General features: G+C 38.4%; 1 protein-coding gene across 3 annotated transcripts in view; it reads right to left on the bottom strand.

The window, feature by feature from the left end:
• The window catches only part of INTS9 (integrator complex subunit 9), a 116,992-nt gene that overhangs the window by 71,226 nt on the left and 27,322 nt on the right, over positions 1 to 18,444 (bottom strand). For all 3 annotated transcript variants that reach the window (XM_081496169.1, XM_081496189.1, XM_081496178.1), the window contains exons 2-3: positions 9,687 to 9,814; positions 679 to 739 (exon numbers count right to left, since the gene is read on the bottom strand). In XM_081496169.1, the coding sequence (XP_081352295.1) occupies positions 679 to 739; positions 9,687 to 9,814 (189 nt within the window). The remainder of the gene's footprint in view (positions 1 to 678; positions 740 to 9,686; positions 9,815 to 18,444) is intronic.

The following is an 18,444-nucleotide window of genomic DNA, read 5'->3' as shown; positions in this document are numbered from 1 at the left end:
CATAGATCATAGTCTGGAAGGCCCTTTGTTCACGTTTACCTGAACAAGTGTTTCCCTCTCATGCCCCCACAGCACACGGCCTAGAAGTGAAACACTTGGCTCCTCAGTCTATTCTCCATACTGCAGCCCAAGTGGTCTGCACAGAGGATGACACTGCCTGCAGCAACCCTCTGTGGCCCTTCATTACCCAAAGAAGACCCAAACTTTTGACAATGCCCTATATGATCTGACCCCTAGAAGAGCGGTTTAAAACTCAACAGTGTTTGGTGGGCTTTAAAGTTATTAAAAAAAAAAAAGTTCACTCCTTATAGGAAGAGTCAGTACAGCCTCAAAACGAAATGAGCTGGATGGAATTCTCTAACAAGCAATGCCACTGAAACACTCATCACAATTCTAGAAATAATAGTTTTCTTTTTGGGGTGATAAAGTATATTTGCAGCTGAAGTCCCTAGATTTTACACATGTGAAAACTGGATCTGTGTCTGAACACTGAGACTCCTTAAAAAGCTCTTAAAAACAGTAATTACCAAGTACTGAAGACTCTACATGGGTCACAGGAGTTTTTAGGGAGAAGACAAAGGGGAAGAAATGAGCCCATTAGTCACATTACTGTCAGGTGGCTCCAGAATGACAAGATGGCTTTCCAGTGGGTGTAGATACACTTCAGCTTATCATTACCTTGTCCAAGAAAGCATTTCCATCCTTTAGGGACCAGCCAGGAAGATTGGACAGTCTGGGACTGCAAAACAAAAGATTAAATTATCCTAAATAGATTATAATCCTCAGTGATTTCATGGTGACTGTACCGGCTCCACAAAATGAAAAACAGTTTGAAAGGACTGGCAGCAAGGCTCACCCGAAATAATAATCAGAAAGATGAAAAGTAACCAAGTGGTATCAAGTTTAAGAATTACATGGCAATGGAACATTAAAAAGTCAAAGAGTTCTGCCCTCAATTGGGAAAATTCAAAGAATGCTATGAAGAATAATAAAGAGAAAAAATAAGGATGAGACACGACAGCGTTGTATAGTTTTCCAATCACTGGCCCTGACTTCACCTTGCTTGCGTTTGACAACAGGCCTGAGGGGAAGGCTGAATGGGACCCTCATATTGCACAAGACAAAATAAGCTCAAAGAGGTCAGGTGTCTGTCAAAAACACTTAGCTGCCTACCAACTAGAATTTACCACAAATAAAAACTGGAATTTGGCTCAAGTTCACCTCTGTATCCATTGCTTAAATGAATTAGTCACTTGTTACCTGTGCCTTGAGTTTCCAATTTTGGCAAATGAAGCTAGCTTTTCTCAGTGTTATAAAATGACACCATATCTCAGTGAGTAATTTCTAGAAGGTGAGGTTAATTTCACATATACGTTATATCAAAAAAAATCTGAACCAGAAATCATTCACTTTAGCAAGCTCAGAATTTAACTGAGTGCTATGAGCTGACCAGAAGAATTAGACTGGAGGCTGAAAATCCAAACACCTCGGGAGAAAAAAAAATGTTGGTAAAAAGAAAAACTTAATGACCAAGGTGATATGTGAAGAAAACACGTGAGAAGTACAAGGTAGATTGCAAAAGGATTTTAGCACTTCAACACAAAATTAAATTTAAAAATAAAGGGCAAAGTATGGGTGTGGGACTAAAAGACTCTATAACCTGAAACCAAATTAATGTATAGTACTTTATCCTCTCGCTAAACTGATTTTTATCAAATTCTGACTTTGTAATTAGGTGCTAGGTACGAAAGTCAAATTGAAACAAACAATGTGAAATATTTGTCAATCTTCCAGGAAAGATTAAAAACCTGAATAATATATATATACATCTGATTTTAGCAAAAAAGGTGAGAATTTGACATAATTCCTAGTTTACAGAAAAGCTGTTAAGAATATAAGTACAATGAAGTCCCACATACCCTTTGCCTAGATTCTCTGTTTACATTTTGCCTTTATTAGTCAAAAAGTGAGAATTCTGAATTTCATTCTTGAGAATGAAAATTACTACTAGAAGAATCAAATTTGGCTGGCATAAATTGTATCTGAAAAACTTTTTTTTAAAATGCTTGGCGTTTTCTCAGAAAAACACTCTATTACCATTAGATGTTGAATTCCCATCTCATTTCATAGTCACATGTGTATCTTCACTTAGAGACTTCTTTAAAATATTTACTATCAGATCAGATTAAAAAAACCAAGCATTCCAATAAAAGTGTAATGATAGGCCAGTCTCAATACTGTTCTCATTTCATGCACGTGGACTCTTTACAAGAAGGTTATAAATGTCCACTTCCCTTTACAAAGAGAACTGGATCAAAGGACTTGTATCCTGTTTGTTCCCTACTGGACACACACAACTCAGCCTTCAAATTACAGATGATTGATTTAATTAGTTTTGTCCTCAACAAGTGATTAGAAATGGTATGCTGTACTGTGCTCAGTCGCATCTGACTCTTTGAGATCCCATGGACCGTAGCCTGTCAGGCTCCTCTGCCCATGGGATTTCCCAGGCAAGACTATTGGAGTGGGTTGCCATTTCCTTCTCCAGGGGATCTTCCTCGCCCAGGGATCAAACCTGTGTCTCCTGAACTGCAGGCAGATTTTTTACCATGTGAGCCACCAGGAAAACCGATTTACAGCTTATTAAAAAATAATTTTTTAAAAAGTAAAAATTTCAGGTATTACTGTTGCTAAACATTGTTTATAACATCAAAGACTTCTATGAAATATCTGGAGTTATTTTGGATTTGAGAAATTGCCAGTAGATGGGACTGAATGCTCAAAGAAGAGCCTGACCATATTGTAACAATACTGCCAAAGATAAAGGGCCACAGAAATGTAGTCCCAGGTGGCAAATGGATACCGACTATAGAGATGCAAATATTTTGTTTTTAGGTCCAATTGAGTTAATGACTAAACCAAGAAGAGCTAGTAAATGTTAAGCTACCTAAGAGGAAGAAATGTACTACTCTGTTCTTAATGATTACAAAATTTGACCGTGTACATTTTTTGAACAAGGAAACAAGTCTCTTCACAGAAATCTACATTAAAGAAATATGGGAGGTAATTATATTAGAAAAAGTCTGATTACAGATGAACACATCTTTGTACCCACTATTTAACAATAATTTCTACGGAAAAAAAGGGTGCCATGAAAAAATGTTATAGTCAAAAAAATATGTATACAAAATTTTTTTTAGTAGTTTTAAAAATAGGTAAAGTATTCCCATAAGTAACAAAATAAACAACCTAAGGTCTTTAAAAATAACCTATTGTCTAGAAAAATAGTGAAAGGTAGAATGAACATGATACACAATTCATTTCCTTTTTATATGTTTCATTTTCCCATTTTCCTACTTTAAAATGAATTACTTTTATAATCAGGAAATAGTGAGAGGCATGACTACATCCATTCATTCAAAATATATTTATAAAAGCTTACTCTTGATTAAAACAGGCAAAGTAGAGGGATATGACAATAAATATTCCTTGAGTTTGAGGAGCTTGCACTGCAGTACAGGGAGACAGTAAACAGCAATTACAATAGAATAAAATAAAAGCCCTGACAGGGAGAGCAGAGGTATTATGGTTCATACAGGAAGGGCGCTTGTGACAGTGTGCAGAGGTGTGAGAGAGTGGAACACAGAACAGGAACATGAGGTGAAGACAGAGGGTGAGTTTCCAGAAAGAGGGATAGGGAACAGCCCCTACATTTAGTGAAGTGTTGAAGGGAGAATGAGGTATTCATCTTCACTTGTTCATTCTTGAGTCTTGATTAATGGGTCAAGCACTCAGAGGCTGGTGATACTGACCACGAGCAAAACGTGCCTGTCATCCTGACAGGGTAGGGAAAACTGATCAAGTAGTCACAGACACAGAAAACAAGCTGTTACTAATGATGAGGCAGCACCTCACAAAGTGCCACAAAGTTTTCTAACACGAGAGTGGTCTAGGCAGCATCAGGACCCCTTGAGTCTCTGCTGATCGAAATGAGATCTGGATGTTGGGAAGTCAAGGGGAAACTGGGTCAAGGGGCAAGTGTGTGTCTGTGTGTGTGTATGTGTCTGTGTGTGTGTGTATGTGTCTGTGTGTGTGTGTGTGTGCACACGCGCGTGCGGTGATTTGTCCCTCATTGTGTCTGATTCTTTTGTGACCCCATGGACTGTAGCCCACAGGCTCCTCTGTCCATAGGATTTCCCAGGCAAGAATACTGGAGTGGGTTGCCATTTCCTCCTCCAGCGGATCCTCCCAACCCAGGGATTGAACCCGCATATCTGTGCTGGCAGGCGGGTTCTTCATCACTGAGCCATCCGCAGTGGGGTCAAGGGGCAGGGTTTGGAGGGAATAGAGCAAGAAGATAGCTACAAAGCCCAATCACCCTCACGAGCCTTCAGTATGGACGTCTTAAAAAAGGTTATTAAAATGAAATTTCATGGAGAATCCCATATACACTACCCTCCCCCTCAACCAACAAAAACACCATCTCTCCGTCCTTCCCATGTACAAAGGGGTATCAGAAATGATTTGAGAGAGGAGCTCCTGCTTAGTATGTAGGCTAAGGCAAAGGTGGGATGGGGGAAGGTTGGAGAGCCTTCTTGGCTGAAGGAACAATCTGTGTAGACTGCTCCCAGGCAGGAGAAAAGTCTTTGAAACTGAAAGAATACAAAGAGCAGGAGGCAAGAAGGGTTTCAAATGTACCAAGAGGAACTTGGTACTTAACCTAAAAGCAATGAAAAATCCACTGAAAGATCTTAAACAGATGAGAGATGAGATTAGATCAGTCTTTCTATTAATAAAAGGTGATTCTGGACAAAACTGACATCAAGTGCCCTCTGATAACATGTACCACCATTGCGTGGTAATCCTACCAAAAACAGCAACCCCAACCTCATCGTGAAGAATCATGAGACAAACCCAAATTGAAAGATGTTACCTAAAACAATTGGCTTGTACTCCTAAAAATGGCAAGGTCATCAAAGACATAGAGCTGTGAAACTCTTCCAGATTGAAGGAGATTAAAGACATGACTGAATGCAATGTGTCATCTGGATTGAACCCTGGACCAGTAAGTTACTTTTCTTTTTTGCTATAAAAGGCATTACAGAGAAATATGAGCTGGTATAGCTTGGGAAATATAAATAAGGTGCTAAGTTGCTTCTGCCATGTCCGACTGTTTGCGACCCCATGGACGGTAGACCACCAGGCTCTTCTGTCCACTGGATTTCCCAGGCAAGAAAACTGGAGTGGGTTGCCATGCCCTCCTCCAGGGGATCTTCCTGACCCAGAGATTGAACCGCGTTTCTTTTTTTTTTCTCCTATTTTTTAAATTTTCTTTAAATTTATTTTGATTGTAATTACTTTACAATACTGTGGTGGTTTTTGCCATACATTCACATGAATTGGCCATGGGTGTACATGTGTTCCCCATCCTGACCCTCCCTCCCACCTCCCTCCCCATCCCATCCCTCAAGGTCATCCCAGTGCACCAGCCCTGAGCACCCTGTCTCATGCATCGAACCTGAACTGGTGGTCTGTTTCACATATGATAATACATGTTTCAATGCTATTCTCTCAAATCATCCCACCCTCGCCTTCTCCCACAGAGTCCAAAAGTCTGTTCGTATTTACATCTATGTCTCTTTTGCTGTCTTGCATATAGGGTCCTCGTTACCATCTTTCTAAATTCCATATATATGTGTTAATATACTGTATTGATGTTTTTCTTTCTGACTTACTTCGCTCTGTATAACAGGCTCCAGTTTCATCCACCTTATTAGAACTTATTCAAATGCATTCTTTTTAATAGCTGAGTAATATTCCATTGTGTATATGGACCACAGCTTTCTTATCCATTCTTCTGATGGACATCTAGGTTGCTTTCATGTCCTAGCTATTGTAAACAGTGCTGCGATGAACATTGGGGTACATGTGTCTCTTTCAATTCTGGTTTCCTCAGTATGTATGCCCAGCAGTGGCATTGCTGGGTCATATGGCAGTTTTATTTCCAGTTTTTTTTAAGGAATCTCCACACTGTTCTCCATAGTGGCTGTACTAGTTTACATTCCCACCAACAGTGTAAGAGGTGAACCGCATTTCTTATGTCTGCTGCATTAGCAGGCGGGTTTTTTACACGTCGTGCCACGTGGGAAGCCCAATATAGCTCAGATACTAGGATGGTATCAATGTAAGTTTCTGGATTTTGATTATTGTGCTGCGGTTATATAAGAGAACGTCCTCTTATAAAACAGGAACTTGAGTATTTAAGGGGCAAAGGAGCATCATGTCTGTATCTTTCATATGGGTCAGAAAAAACTATATGTGTATGTAGTAAGAGGAAGTGATAAAGTGAATGTGATAAAATATCAATAATTGGTAATAATAATTGGGAATTGTTTGTACTATTCTTACAACTTTTCCATAAATCTGAAATAACTCCAAAATAAGACATTACACAAAAAGAAGACTCTGGTTTCAGACAGGGGCAAGAACAGAATTGAAGAAACTGGTTAGAAGGCTTCAGCGGTAATGCCTGTAAAAGACAATGATGATCATCACAGTAGCACTTATAAGAAGTGATGGGATTTTGGCACTATCTAGAAGGTAAAAAATGATAAGGCTCAATGAAAGATTTGGCTTCTCTGGTGGCTCAGTGGTAAAGAACCCACCTGCCAATGCAGGAGACTTGTGTTCAATCCCCAGCTCAGGAAGATCCCCTGGAGGAGGAAATGGCAACCTACTCCAGTATCCTTGCCTGGGAAACCCCATGGTCAGAGGAGCCTGTCCAAAAGAGTTCATGGGGTCGCAAAAGAGTCAGACATGACTTAGTGACTAAACAACAACAGCAACAACAAATGAAAGACTGGATGCAGGAATGGAGAAAGGGGGCATCTAGGTGAACTCCCAGTTCTCTGGCCTTTCTACCAAGATGCCCTTCCCTAAGACAGGGCAGCAATGGGCAGGACCAGGTCTGGGAGGGTCGGTTCTCCTCTTCTGGACCAAGTCTAATCACGATCTCAGTTTGGGGCATGTTGAGTTCTGAAGTGCTTTCAAAGGTACATCCAAAGACAAACCGAGTGGGCATTCTGGATTTATGAATGTGGAACTCAGAAGAGCATTATTAACTGAAAAATACACATTTATAAGTGACTGTCCAGATGGTTATCGAGGCCCTGAGCATTTATTAAATTCCCTTGGTGGAGGCTCTGTGGCTAAGCACTGAATACTTTAGAATTATGATGTGTGATGGATGGCTAGATGGAGGAAACTGAATCTCCAAAGGAGACAGGAGAGGAAGAGTCAGAAAAGTAAAGAAAACAAGGATGGCATGATCATGGAGGAGAGGGATGCTAAATGGCCGAGGAGAATGAGGGTGACAACTGAGTATCACAGCTAATGACATGGAAGTCATCTGTGATTTTACTGAGAGATGTCCTGGTGGGTTGTGTGGACAAAGCAGATGGGAGAGGAGCAGGAATGCTGAAGGGGACAGTGGAGTTGAGAGAAGGTTAGAAAGACATTTTTAAAACATTTTAAGTTAGAAGTGATTGAGCACAATTAAATGGGAAGGAATGAGTCAAGATGGAAAGATTCAAAATAAAGGACAGATTATAAAAGTGAAATGACTCAGAGATGAGAAGGGTTGGAAACCAGAGAAGATAAAGTGATTCATTCATTATCACAAATATTTACTGAGCAGCTACTGCATACCAGGAACTATTTTAGGCAGTGGGGATACAACGGAGAGCAAACAAAATCTCTGCCCTTATAAAACTTATCTTTCAGTAGAGAAGAAAGACAATACGTAAACCAAACATGTCTGTATGATATAACGAGAAGTGCTCCGAAGACAAACAAAGCAGGACGAAGAGGTAGGGAGGGACTGGGGATACTATTAATATTTCAGCCAAGTAGAGCACCAAGATTTTGAGCAAATGAAGACACTTTTTGTGAGGAACTGCCGTAGGATAATGTCCCTCTGAGAGAAAAACAATGACAAGGAGAAGAGAGGGTAGAAGTCGATTTTGTATCGACTTGAGAATACAGAACTGGTTAAAGACGGGAATGAACAGGACAGGGACATGTAACGAGGACTGTCTGCACGACGCAGGTTTGAATACCTAGATGATTTGTGACCCTACAGAGCATGTGGGTCCCCTTTTGGGAACCCTCAGCATACCCCGCATTTTGTTTTCTTTAGTATTTATCACAAATATATAGACAGTTGTTTTTGTAACACAAGTATAACTAAATCTTCAGCAGTGTAATTCTTTTTCTCCTGAAGGACTACAAATTCCGGGAGGAAAGAAGAGCTGTCCCATTCTTGTCTGTGTCCTGTGGTCCAGGACACTGCAGATTTTTAACATCAAGGGAATGAACATTTTAATCATTGGAAGGAAACAGACAATGATATTAGGCTATTTTAATAAGGAAAAACTTGTTCATCATTTTTGTCAAGAAATATATGTGACACCTACAGTTCCTGAATCAACTCTGAATACATTTCTTTTCTCTTCTGGATAATATCAGTGGATGGTAAATGTATTTCTAAGTGCTGGGTGTGGTTATAACTGAATTTTATCAGTTATGCATAAAATGTAACCTGGAATTATCTTTGACCTTGTCCCCATCACCTTACCTTATGCCTTTGTTGTTGTTTAGTCTCTCAGTCATGTCTGACTCTTTGTGACCTCATGGATTGTGGTCTGCCAGGCTCCTCTGTCCATGGGATTTCCCAGGCAAGAATACTAGAGTGGGTCGCTATTTCCTACTCCAGGGGATTTTCCCGACCCAGGGATCGAACCTGCATCTCCTGCATTGGCAGGTGGATTCTTTACCACTGAGTCACCACTGTATGCCTTATCTCAGAAAATCAATCCTTCATTTTTAATTATACTTTTTCTAGAAGGTTCATGGGGTTATCATTATGAATAATCACTGCACACAGTGAAGTCTTCAGCAGTGAATGAGAACACATGAGATGGTTTACCTAGCTTGTTATGCTTTTAAGTTCTTAAAGCTGCTTGAGATAGCTTTTCTGTTTCCCTTCCTTCATGCGGTATCACTTTTTGCTACTGGGAGTACATCTGCTTCTAAAAGGATCTGCTTCTTTTATAAATTGCTGCTTCTAAATAGCAGCAAGTTGGGAACTGATCTCTTAGATAAGGTCTTAGTAAGAGTGAATAGTGCTGCCTGTAGGCTTGGGGTAATCTGTCTACTTTAAGACAAGGACTTTGGCTTCATATATGATTCTGTGATATCTACAGATGATCAGTATCAGATACTAGTTGATATCTAATACATAGATACCTACCAAAAACAAATGTTAGGCTTTATGATGTCAACTCCTTGCAAATGATTCTAAAATTCAATTCTTGGGGCTCATCAGTTTACCATTTATCAGCTCCTACATGAATTAGCAAGAAAGATGAAATATACATGACCTCACTTGCACTGAGCAGTTGCAGGAACATTTTACAGAAGCTCAGAAGAAGTTAGAATAAAGAAGTCAATCAATAAATCAATACAACACTTTCCATCGACCCAGCCAAAGAATATTATTTTAAGAACATTTTTAAGGGAACAAAGTAAACTCTGGACAACACACAAGGCACTGCCATCTTGATGCTATTGGGGACCATTTTTCAGCCAACTAAAGCTCATTCTATTTCAGATGCATCAGTACATACCTTTGAACAAGTGGCAAAGGAAGGAAGTTGAGGGTGGAAGTCATGTCCAGTCCACAGTCCAACATAATGGTGGTTGATTTGAATTTGAGAACATTGCATGGTAAGGTTGGGTGCCCTGACAGGCAATACTGAAAAGAAAAGAAAAAAAAAAAACTTTTGTCAATAATCAGTTACAGAAGAAGTCTCAAAAATACAGTGAATTAAATAAAGCTGATCATCTTCTCTCATTACAACAAGGTGTAAATTCAGCTAACTTTCTATATGGTTTCCTCCCTATCACAGTGCTGGATACCACTTCCCCTCACACTCAGCATTCTCAACCTCGGATCATAGCCAGTTCTTTGTAGGGTACCAATTTACATCTCAGACAAGCAGAGTTTTGGAGGGGCCGAGGTTATTCCAAATAGCTGGTCTCCAGGCTGTAGTTTTCTGCTCCATTCTCACATGACACATTCAAATTCCCACCATCCCGTCATACCTAAGTACTGTGTGAAAGTGAAAGAAAGTCAAAGTCGCTCAGTCATGTCCACTGTGTAAAGTCAAATTCTAAGCTAGAATCTCAAACTGTGCTACAGGTTAAGTTTTCTCCTCTGTAAATAAGTCAGGTGACTTTCCTTTAGGAGGAAATGCTTGGGAAAGGTAAGCAAGCATTAGGGTAATGGCTCCTAATGGCTCAGCCTTGTCAGGACAAATGACCTCCCTGATGTGCAGATACCAGACGGAGTGATAAACACCAATTCCCAACCAATCAGGAGCCTCCTGCTTGTGGCAGTAGACCTCAGAAGTCAAAGGGACATGAGCCACCAAGGTGTACTCAAAAGAGAGTGACAAGACAAACTAACACGCCGACTTCAAACACTCTTCACGTCTTCCTCAATGGAGTAGAGATGACAGATACACCACACTGAGAATTATTTGTATGGGATGGACTCTGTGTCACCTTTTATAATTTGACTGCTGCTCTGAAGAAAAAAATGAAAGAAGAGGAAAAAGACCTTTTCTCTCACTTTTTAAGTCATCCTATAGAAGCCTTTCTTGAACAGCAAAGTCCAGAAAATGAAAGGATCAATGTTCTTCACCCCTGGACAGACACATTCTTTCTTTCTGATTTAAGTAAAAGTCAGGGTAAAGCGGGACTTCCCAGGTGTCACAGTGGTAAAGAATCTACCTGCCAATGCAGGGGAGAAGGCAATGGCACCCCACTCCAATACTCTTGCCTGGAAAATCCCATGGACGGAGGAGCCTGGTGGGCTGCAGTCCATGGGGTCGCTAAGAGTCGGACACGACTAAGCAACTTCACTTTCACTTTTCACTTTCATACATTGGAGAAGGAAATGGCAACCCACTTCAGTGTTCTTGCCTGGAGAATCCCAGGGACGGAGCCTGGTGGGCTGCCGTCTATGGGGTCGCACAGAGTCGGACACGACTGAAGCGACTTAGCAGCAGCAGCAGCAGCCAATGCAGGAGACAATGTGGTTTCAATCCCTGGGTTCAGGAAGATGCCCTGGAGAAGGAAACTGCAACCTGCTCCTGTATTTTTGCCTGGAGAATCCCATGGACAGAGGAGCTTGGAAAGCTACAGTCCATGGGGCTGCAAAGAGTCAGACATGACTGTGTACTGATACACACACAGGGTAATGCAACATCAGTGCTGGCTCCCACATGGTCACCACAGCTCAGGCTAAGTCTTTACAGGTACCAGTTGCTCTGTTGGTTCTATCACTGGATGCATTTCCTACTTTTCTCCAGAAGACAGTACAGGAACTGATGAGTTTTTAAAACTGCAGGTTCTAAAACGGATAAGGCCAAGAGCCAAGAAATTTTGGGTATTTTGCAAGCTTCTTTTCTGGCCATGCTGTGTGGCTTCTAGATTTTAGTTCCCCAGCCAGGGATCGAGCCCAGGCCCCTTGTAGTGGAAGTGCCGAGTCCCATCCACTGGACTGCCAGGGAAGTCCCTCGCAAGCTTCTTTATTCCAAGTTTATATAAGATAATTGTATTTTTCATTGTATAATTCACAACTCATGGCCTAAAATAGTACAGGGTTACTTACAATAAAAACAGTAGCAAGAAAGTACTAAAAAACTCCAAGAAGCATGATTTCGGTAATTATACTTTACCCGTAAGTTCATTCTTTAAGAGCTATCAGAACTACAGAATATATTTTCCAAGTAGTCAAGGCAGAGCTATCCACCCCTGCCCTTTCTCCATCGTTTCCTATTGCCATCTTGGTCTTCATACTTACCTAGGAATCATGTATTTGTTAAAGATAAACTACCTCAAAATGAACACAGAGCAACCTGTTAAACCTGCCCCAGACATAACAGAGGTTCTAATAAGAATTCTCCTATTAAAAAAAACAAACCAGGTATTCAGAAAAACCTAAAAAGAATTGGAATGTGTCTAATGGTTATTTCTGGGCAGAAAGATTAGTGTAATTTTTTTCTTTCAGCTTTTTGCATCTTCTCAACTTTTGACTATCAGCATTTACCATACTTTTATAATCAGAAAAAAATATATAACTAAAACAAAGCTGAAAATTTAGCCAGCCACATCAAATGACAAAACCTTTTTGATCTTCATCTTTAAATCACGGATAACAAGCTGCAGCAGAAGACAGAAAATGGACATGGCAAAGCTGCTGCTCAGAAGATTTCAGGCAAAGGAAGTTAGCCATCTAACTACTCCTGTCATCCAAGGATAAAGGCGAGGATCACTTTATGAGGGCCATAACCAATTGCAAGACATTTCCAGAGCATCTACTAAGAGTGCCAGACTTTGATGTCAGTAGCTCCAATTTTATGAGTCAGGAAATAGAGCTTTTTACACTGTTGAAGGGGCTGAGAAGAGAGCCAAAGACATACAGCAAGTTCTCCCGACTCCAGAGATCTTACTCCTGCTTCCCAAGCTGTACTGCTCACTTTGTGAGGGTCAGCTCAGTCTGCTGAGACAAGAGTAATTGTCACCAGTCAATGAGCCACCTGGCAAGGTTCCCGAAGGTTCTCTGCTCCACTGATGCTCTCTGCCTGTTTCCAACATGCAGTTGTGAACAATCACCAAGTAGATTATAATCTAGTGAGGCTTATGAGAGTAATGCACAAAAACAGTAAGTAATCATGTGATTTTAATTTTATAATTAGAAAAAAGATGACAAAAAGTTTGAAAAATACTCCTCACCAGCATTTTTACAAGCCCTGACTTTTTTCATATTTGTAAAAGCTATAATTTGAGTGTACTAATGCTCTGTGTGCTGCTCTTAAGACTTACAGCTGTGTTTCCTTTGTTGCTGCATCGCACTTCATCTTTACTGGCTGCCTAAAAAAAATACACCATCACTTGTTTAATCATTCGCTTGCGTTGAACATTTAGGGTCGCTTAGGTTGCTCTATCACAAACATGGCTATAGTGTTAACTTTAGAGCACAAGGCTTTTTCCATACTGGACTGTTTGTTCAGAGGATTCCCAGAAGTGGCATTAACTAGGTCAAAAAGATACGAGTATTTTATGGCTCTTGAAATATGCTGCCAAAATGTTTTCCAAAAAAGGCTGTGCCTATTTACAATGTCACCAGTCATACAGCAGAAGATCTGTTACACTGCTTAGTCCCATTAGCATTACGGTCAAAACCCTCTGAAATCTACCAAAACAGAAGTTAGTAAATGTCAGCAGTGGCTATCTAGGAGCAATTAAATGACCCTAAACAGGAAATCAACTACTTGATAAATGCTTTAATTTTGAGAGGCAGTTTGAAGAAATGACTTAAAGCAGGGAGTTTGAAGCAAGATGCCTAGGCTCAAAAACTGGTCATGCTCATTATTAACATGTGATTTGGGGAAAGTTACTTAACTTTGCAAAGACACAGTTTCCTTATCTGCAAGATGCAGTAATAGAAGCTACCCTCCTAAAGTTGTGAGGACGAAATGAACAGATCCAGAACCTGACATATAGTATGTATTCATTGTTACTGTAGTTACAGAAGGGGCTGAAGAAGCTGCCTGAATTTTTTTTTGGAGGGAACACCTAAATTTACAGCATTTTAAAGAAGAAATTCTATTTCATTGTGGCATTCACTAATGTTTTAGACATCTGTGTATCCCATAATTCTAGGCAGGGACATCCCTAGTGGTCCAACTAATTAAGAATTCACCTGCCAATTCAGGAGACATGTGTTCAATCCCTGGTCTGGGAACTAGGATCCTACATGAGCAACTAAGTCCACAAGCCACACCTTCTGTAGCCCCTGCCTTGTGCAACTAGAGAAAGCCTGCATGCAGCAACAACGACCCAGCCCAGCCAATAAATAAATACCCAGCGCAGCCAATCAATTAAAAAAAAAAAGACTAGGTAAAGTGAACGAACAATTTTACAAATGTTTTTCTATTGCTAGTTTTCCCTCCAGGAAGATAACAGTTACTACTGCAAAAGTGAATATTCTAGCAAACATAAGGTTTTTTAATTTTTATTTTTTTTTTTAGCATTATTGACATTTTGAGGGTAACTTTTTTTTTAAATCCATTATACTTAGTAAACAGATCTCCCATTCTCTTACTTTCCTTTAAAACCATTTTATTATGGAAAATTTCAAACACACAAGTAAGTAAAATTAGTACAATAAACACCCATCACTCAGATTTAACATCTGTCCATTTTCTGCTCTTCCCTTCATTGCCTTCCTTTTGATGTTGACACACTTCTGCAGAATAGCTACTGTGCTGACAAACCAATCTGATCTCTGAAAATACTGTTCTCATAGAGAGTCTTAAATCTCTCTTATCCACAACTGAGACAAAAAACATGATTCCATTTTTCAAATGTCATAGCAAAATTCATTAAAAGTAACTTCTTCCACCTTTAATTCATCTTTAGTTTTTAACACCTCTGAGTCTTGTAATAATTTAAATCTATTTCTGAAATCTCTATTTTGTCCACTGTGCTTTTTTGCTTTTGTTTTCCATTTTTGCCCTCAATGCTGTAGTTTTTACTATATTGAAATATTTGAAAACAAGTTAGAATGAAGACTTCAGTACTAAAATAGTCTTCCCAAGGATCTTAATGGAGGCTACACTTACTCTATTTAGGGAATGCTGCCATTTCTACCATATAATAACATTTTTCTGAGCCAGAAGCAATGCACTGATTTCTCTTTAATGTTTTTGCTCTTCCTTTACAGTTTAAGATGTTTTATTCCTTTAGTTCAAAACCAGCTAGTCAATTATCATTAACATAAATATATCTTGCTTTTCAATTTCTACTCTTGGTTTTATTGTTCAAGTTTTATCTGTAAAAATTCCTGCAGTTGGATGTGTAATGTAGCCCATTAAATTACGCATTCAGGCTACAGATAGCCCTTTAAGTGATGCTCTGGAGGCATTTTTCAAATTCACATTAAGTTTTCAATTTATCCATTTCTAAATACTATGTGACTTCTGTTGTGATTTCTGCTTTGAGCCACAAAGAACTGTGTGTTGTATGTGTGCATGTGCTTGGTTTCACTTTCAAATATAAAAGTGGTAATGGTTATCTTTTGGTAATTGATTTCTAATTTTCTCATGGGCAGGGAATAGATTTTATACATACTTTGATATTTATTGAAACTTGCTTTTAACAGTATAGTGTGAATAGTTGAGTTTTTATAAATGAACCAGTGAGCATGAAAACTGGAAATATATAATCTAATTGTTGTACACAGAGCAGATCAAGCTTATTATCTTACTTAAATCTCCTACATCCTTACCTACTTTTGAGTCTTAGGAGAAAAGAACTTGTCGATTTCTTTTTTATAATTCTGTCCTATTTTGCTTTTTACATCTTGAGGCTACATTGCTACATAATCGGAGTTATTACTATTGAATGTTTTATCATTATGTAATGCTCTTTGTTTCAAAATCTATTTTTAGATTTATTTCTAAATAATATTATAGCTATATCAATTTTTCCTTCAGTGGATCAGTCTTGTTTTTTTAAATGAAATTTACATATATATAGTTAAAAGTGAATCACCAAATTCAAGAAACAACTACTTTTGAGCTATTTCTTCCAGTCATTTCTCAGTAATATCATTATACTATTATTTCTTGAGTTTTAGTTATTATTGACTTTTTTCTACTATGAAAACTATTTCAAAACTGATGAAACTTTGCTATAGTCCATAACCAACACATGTACAAAAGGATTCTCTATCACATTTGAAGCAAAGCTTATGAAGACAACTGCCACTTTACTTGAAGTGGGTAACAAAAATTTTAAAGGAATGAGAAGTTTGTGTAACAGATTAATGTATTGATTAACACAATCATTAAAGCAACTTGTCATGATTTAACTGTTTTCTTCCTCAGTGCTATGCAAATTAAAGAAAGATACATTCTAAAATAGTATTGTAGAGTCAGTGAATTATTCTACACTTTTTTCAACAGTTAATGATTATTTACCATCATTTTAACTAACTTCTTTGTTCACCAATCCTTTTTGTATCTCATTTCTCTCTTTTAGGGCCAATTCCCTTCTTCCTGAAGTACATCCTTTAGTCTACTTCCTTCAAATGGTGAACTCTTAGTCATTTATTAGTCTGGAAATTTCTTAATTTTGACTTTACTCCTCAATCGTGATGGTGGTGGAATTATAAGGTAGCAAACTACCTTAAACAGTAAATATATTACTCCAACTGTCTTCTGGCAACTCTTAGGGCTAGTGAGAAATCTGCTGTTAGTCTACCTGGTAATCCATTATAGGTAGCTATTAAAATTTCTTTGCCAATAGTGTTTTGATATATTATTAAGATGTACATTGGTATTTTTTGGGGGGGAGGGGAGAATTATGCTTCTAACATATAAGGACTTATCTTTCACAGCTGTGAAAAACACTGTCAGCCATTATCATTTTTAATACTACCTCTACCCCATTCTTCCTAGTTTCTACTAGTGAAATGCCTATTAAATGTATGTTGTAATGTTTTATTTTACTCTCTGTCTCTGTAACTAAATTATCCTTTCATATTTTGCTCTTTGAGCTCTGTATATTCCAGTCTGGATACTTTTCTCAGCTCTATCTTAATTTGCTAATTCCTTCCTATTGGTGTCATATCTGCTATTTAAACTCCTCTACTGAAATTTTCTTTTCACTGACTACTTTTCATTTCTAGAAGTTCTCTTTTTTAAAAAATAACATCTTGGTCTCTTCACAGGTTTGATATCTTCATTTATGTCTTTGGTCATTTTAATGTTTTAATTTTAGACTCTCCATCAGCTTGTACAATTGTCTGAAGTTCTTAGGAGTCTTGTTAGGTTTGATGATTCAATTGATAATGGATTTCATTACTGTTGTTTTAAATTTTTGGATGGTGAGCCCATCTTTGGTGGGGCTACGTCTGTGGGAATTCTATGTATCACCATCTTGAGATCAATCTTTAAGTTGATTTCTCGGCTTGACTATTTGTACTCATAGAGGAGCAGACAAATCAGATTCAAGACTTGCAAAGCGCTGGCCCCAGCTCCTTGCAGAGACAATCTTCCTTACTGACCTCTTGAACAAACAAATGGTATTTTTCTAGTACTCCTTTCATTAAGGTACACAGCCCTTGGCAGGGGGGCAGTTTCTGGTTTTGAAATATATTTTCTGAATATTACAACTGTTACTAAGAAGACTCATATTATGACTTCAGGTTTTAGCAAATCTAAAAGACTTCAATTTTGAAAAGCTGCTATGAACACAAAATGACAACCGGCCAATCTGGCCTCACAGAAATGTTTAAAAGCCGTATGAGTTATTGCAAACTGCATTAACAACAACAACAACATAATTTGGCAAATCAACTATATCTCAATTAAACAAATAAAAAATAATTAATTTGTCAGATTAGTATGTATGATAAACTTGGCAATTTCATCACATGGCAAATTCAAGTTTAGTGAACTGGCTTTGAGAAGTAAGTCTGTCTTTTGCAGAGAGAACCATGGACTGAAACATCACATATGTACTCACTCTTCTTTCATAGTCTTCTTTAACATAATGATAATACATAGAGTTCTCTGCAAGAACTTTACATTTAACTCCTTTAATCCTCCCAGGAACACTATGAGGTAGACACTATATTCCCATTTCAGTGTTTTACAGATGAAGAAAATGCAGCATAGAAATTGTGAGGTCCCAAAGTTGTAGAGGCTGTGCCAGCACGTGAACCCAGGAGAATGAGATCCAGGCACAGAGTATTTCACCACCACAGCATGCCACACTACACAAAGAGAAAGGGACGTCACCAACCAAAAAACATCGGCAGAGATGACGTGCTCTGAAAGGCCATAGTTTGAGTTGATAAGAATGTAGACTGAATTTATAATCTAGTAAACAAAGAAAATTAGTTAGCTGGCTAAGGCAAGGCAAAGCAAAAATTAAATTATTAAATATGTCTGCAATCTATCATAAGCAGTCATTTTTTTCTGTTGGCTTTCCCCTTCCATTCAAAAAAAAGGTAAAATAAGTAAATAAACAAAAGACGATAGAATTCTTTTGCTGTAAAGTAGTTTTACTGATGAAACTGTTTTTAAAGCTCTATAATGTAACCTTTAGTGCCTAATGTAACCTTTGAGCTAGTGCCAAAAGCTCTTTAATTTTGTTTGGGAGAATTTTACACACCATAAAGGAACTTTTTTTTTTAATAGGTAACAGTGTTAATGAAGTAAGCTGTAAATGACATCATCATCATCATCATCGTTTCCCTCTTTTTCTCAATTTTCTATCTAACTAACTCATATATTCACTGTGGAT

The sequence above is a fragment of the Giraffa tippelskirchi genome, chromosome 1 (genome assembly GCF_054371585.1).
Source record: "Giraffa tippelskirchi isolate mGirTip1 chromosome 1, T2T-mGirTip1v1.2.pri, whole genome shotgun sequence".
Taxonomy (NCBI): Eukaryota; Metazoa; Chordata; class Mammalia; order Artiodactyla; family Giraffidae; genus Giraffa; species Giraffa tippelskirchi.
Note: the sequence above shows the minus strand (reverse complement) of the source record. Positions and strands in the feature narration are given on the sequence as shown.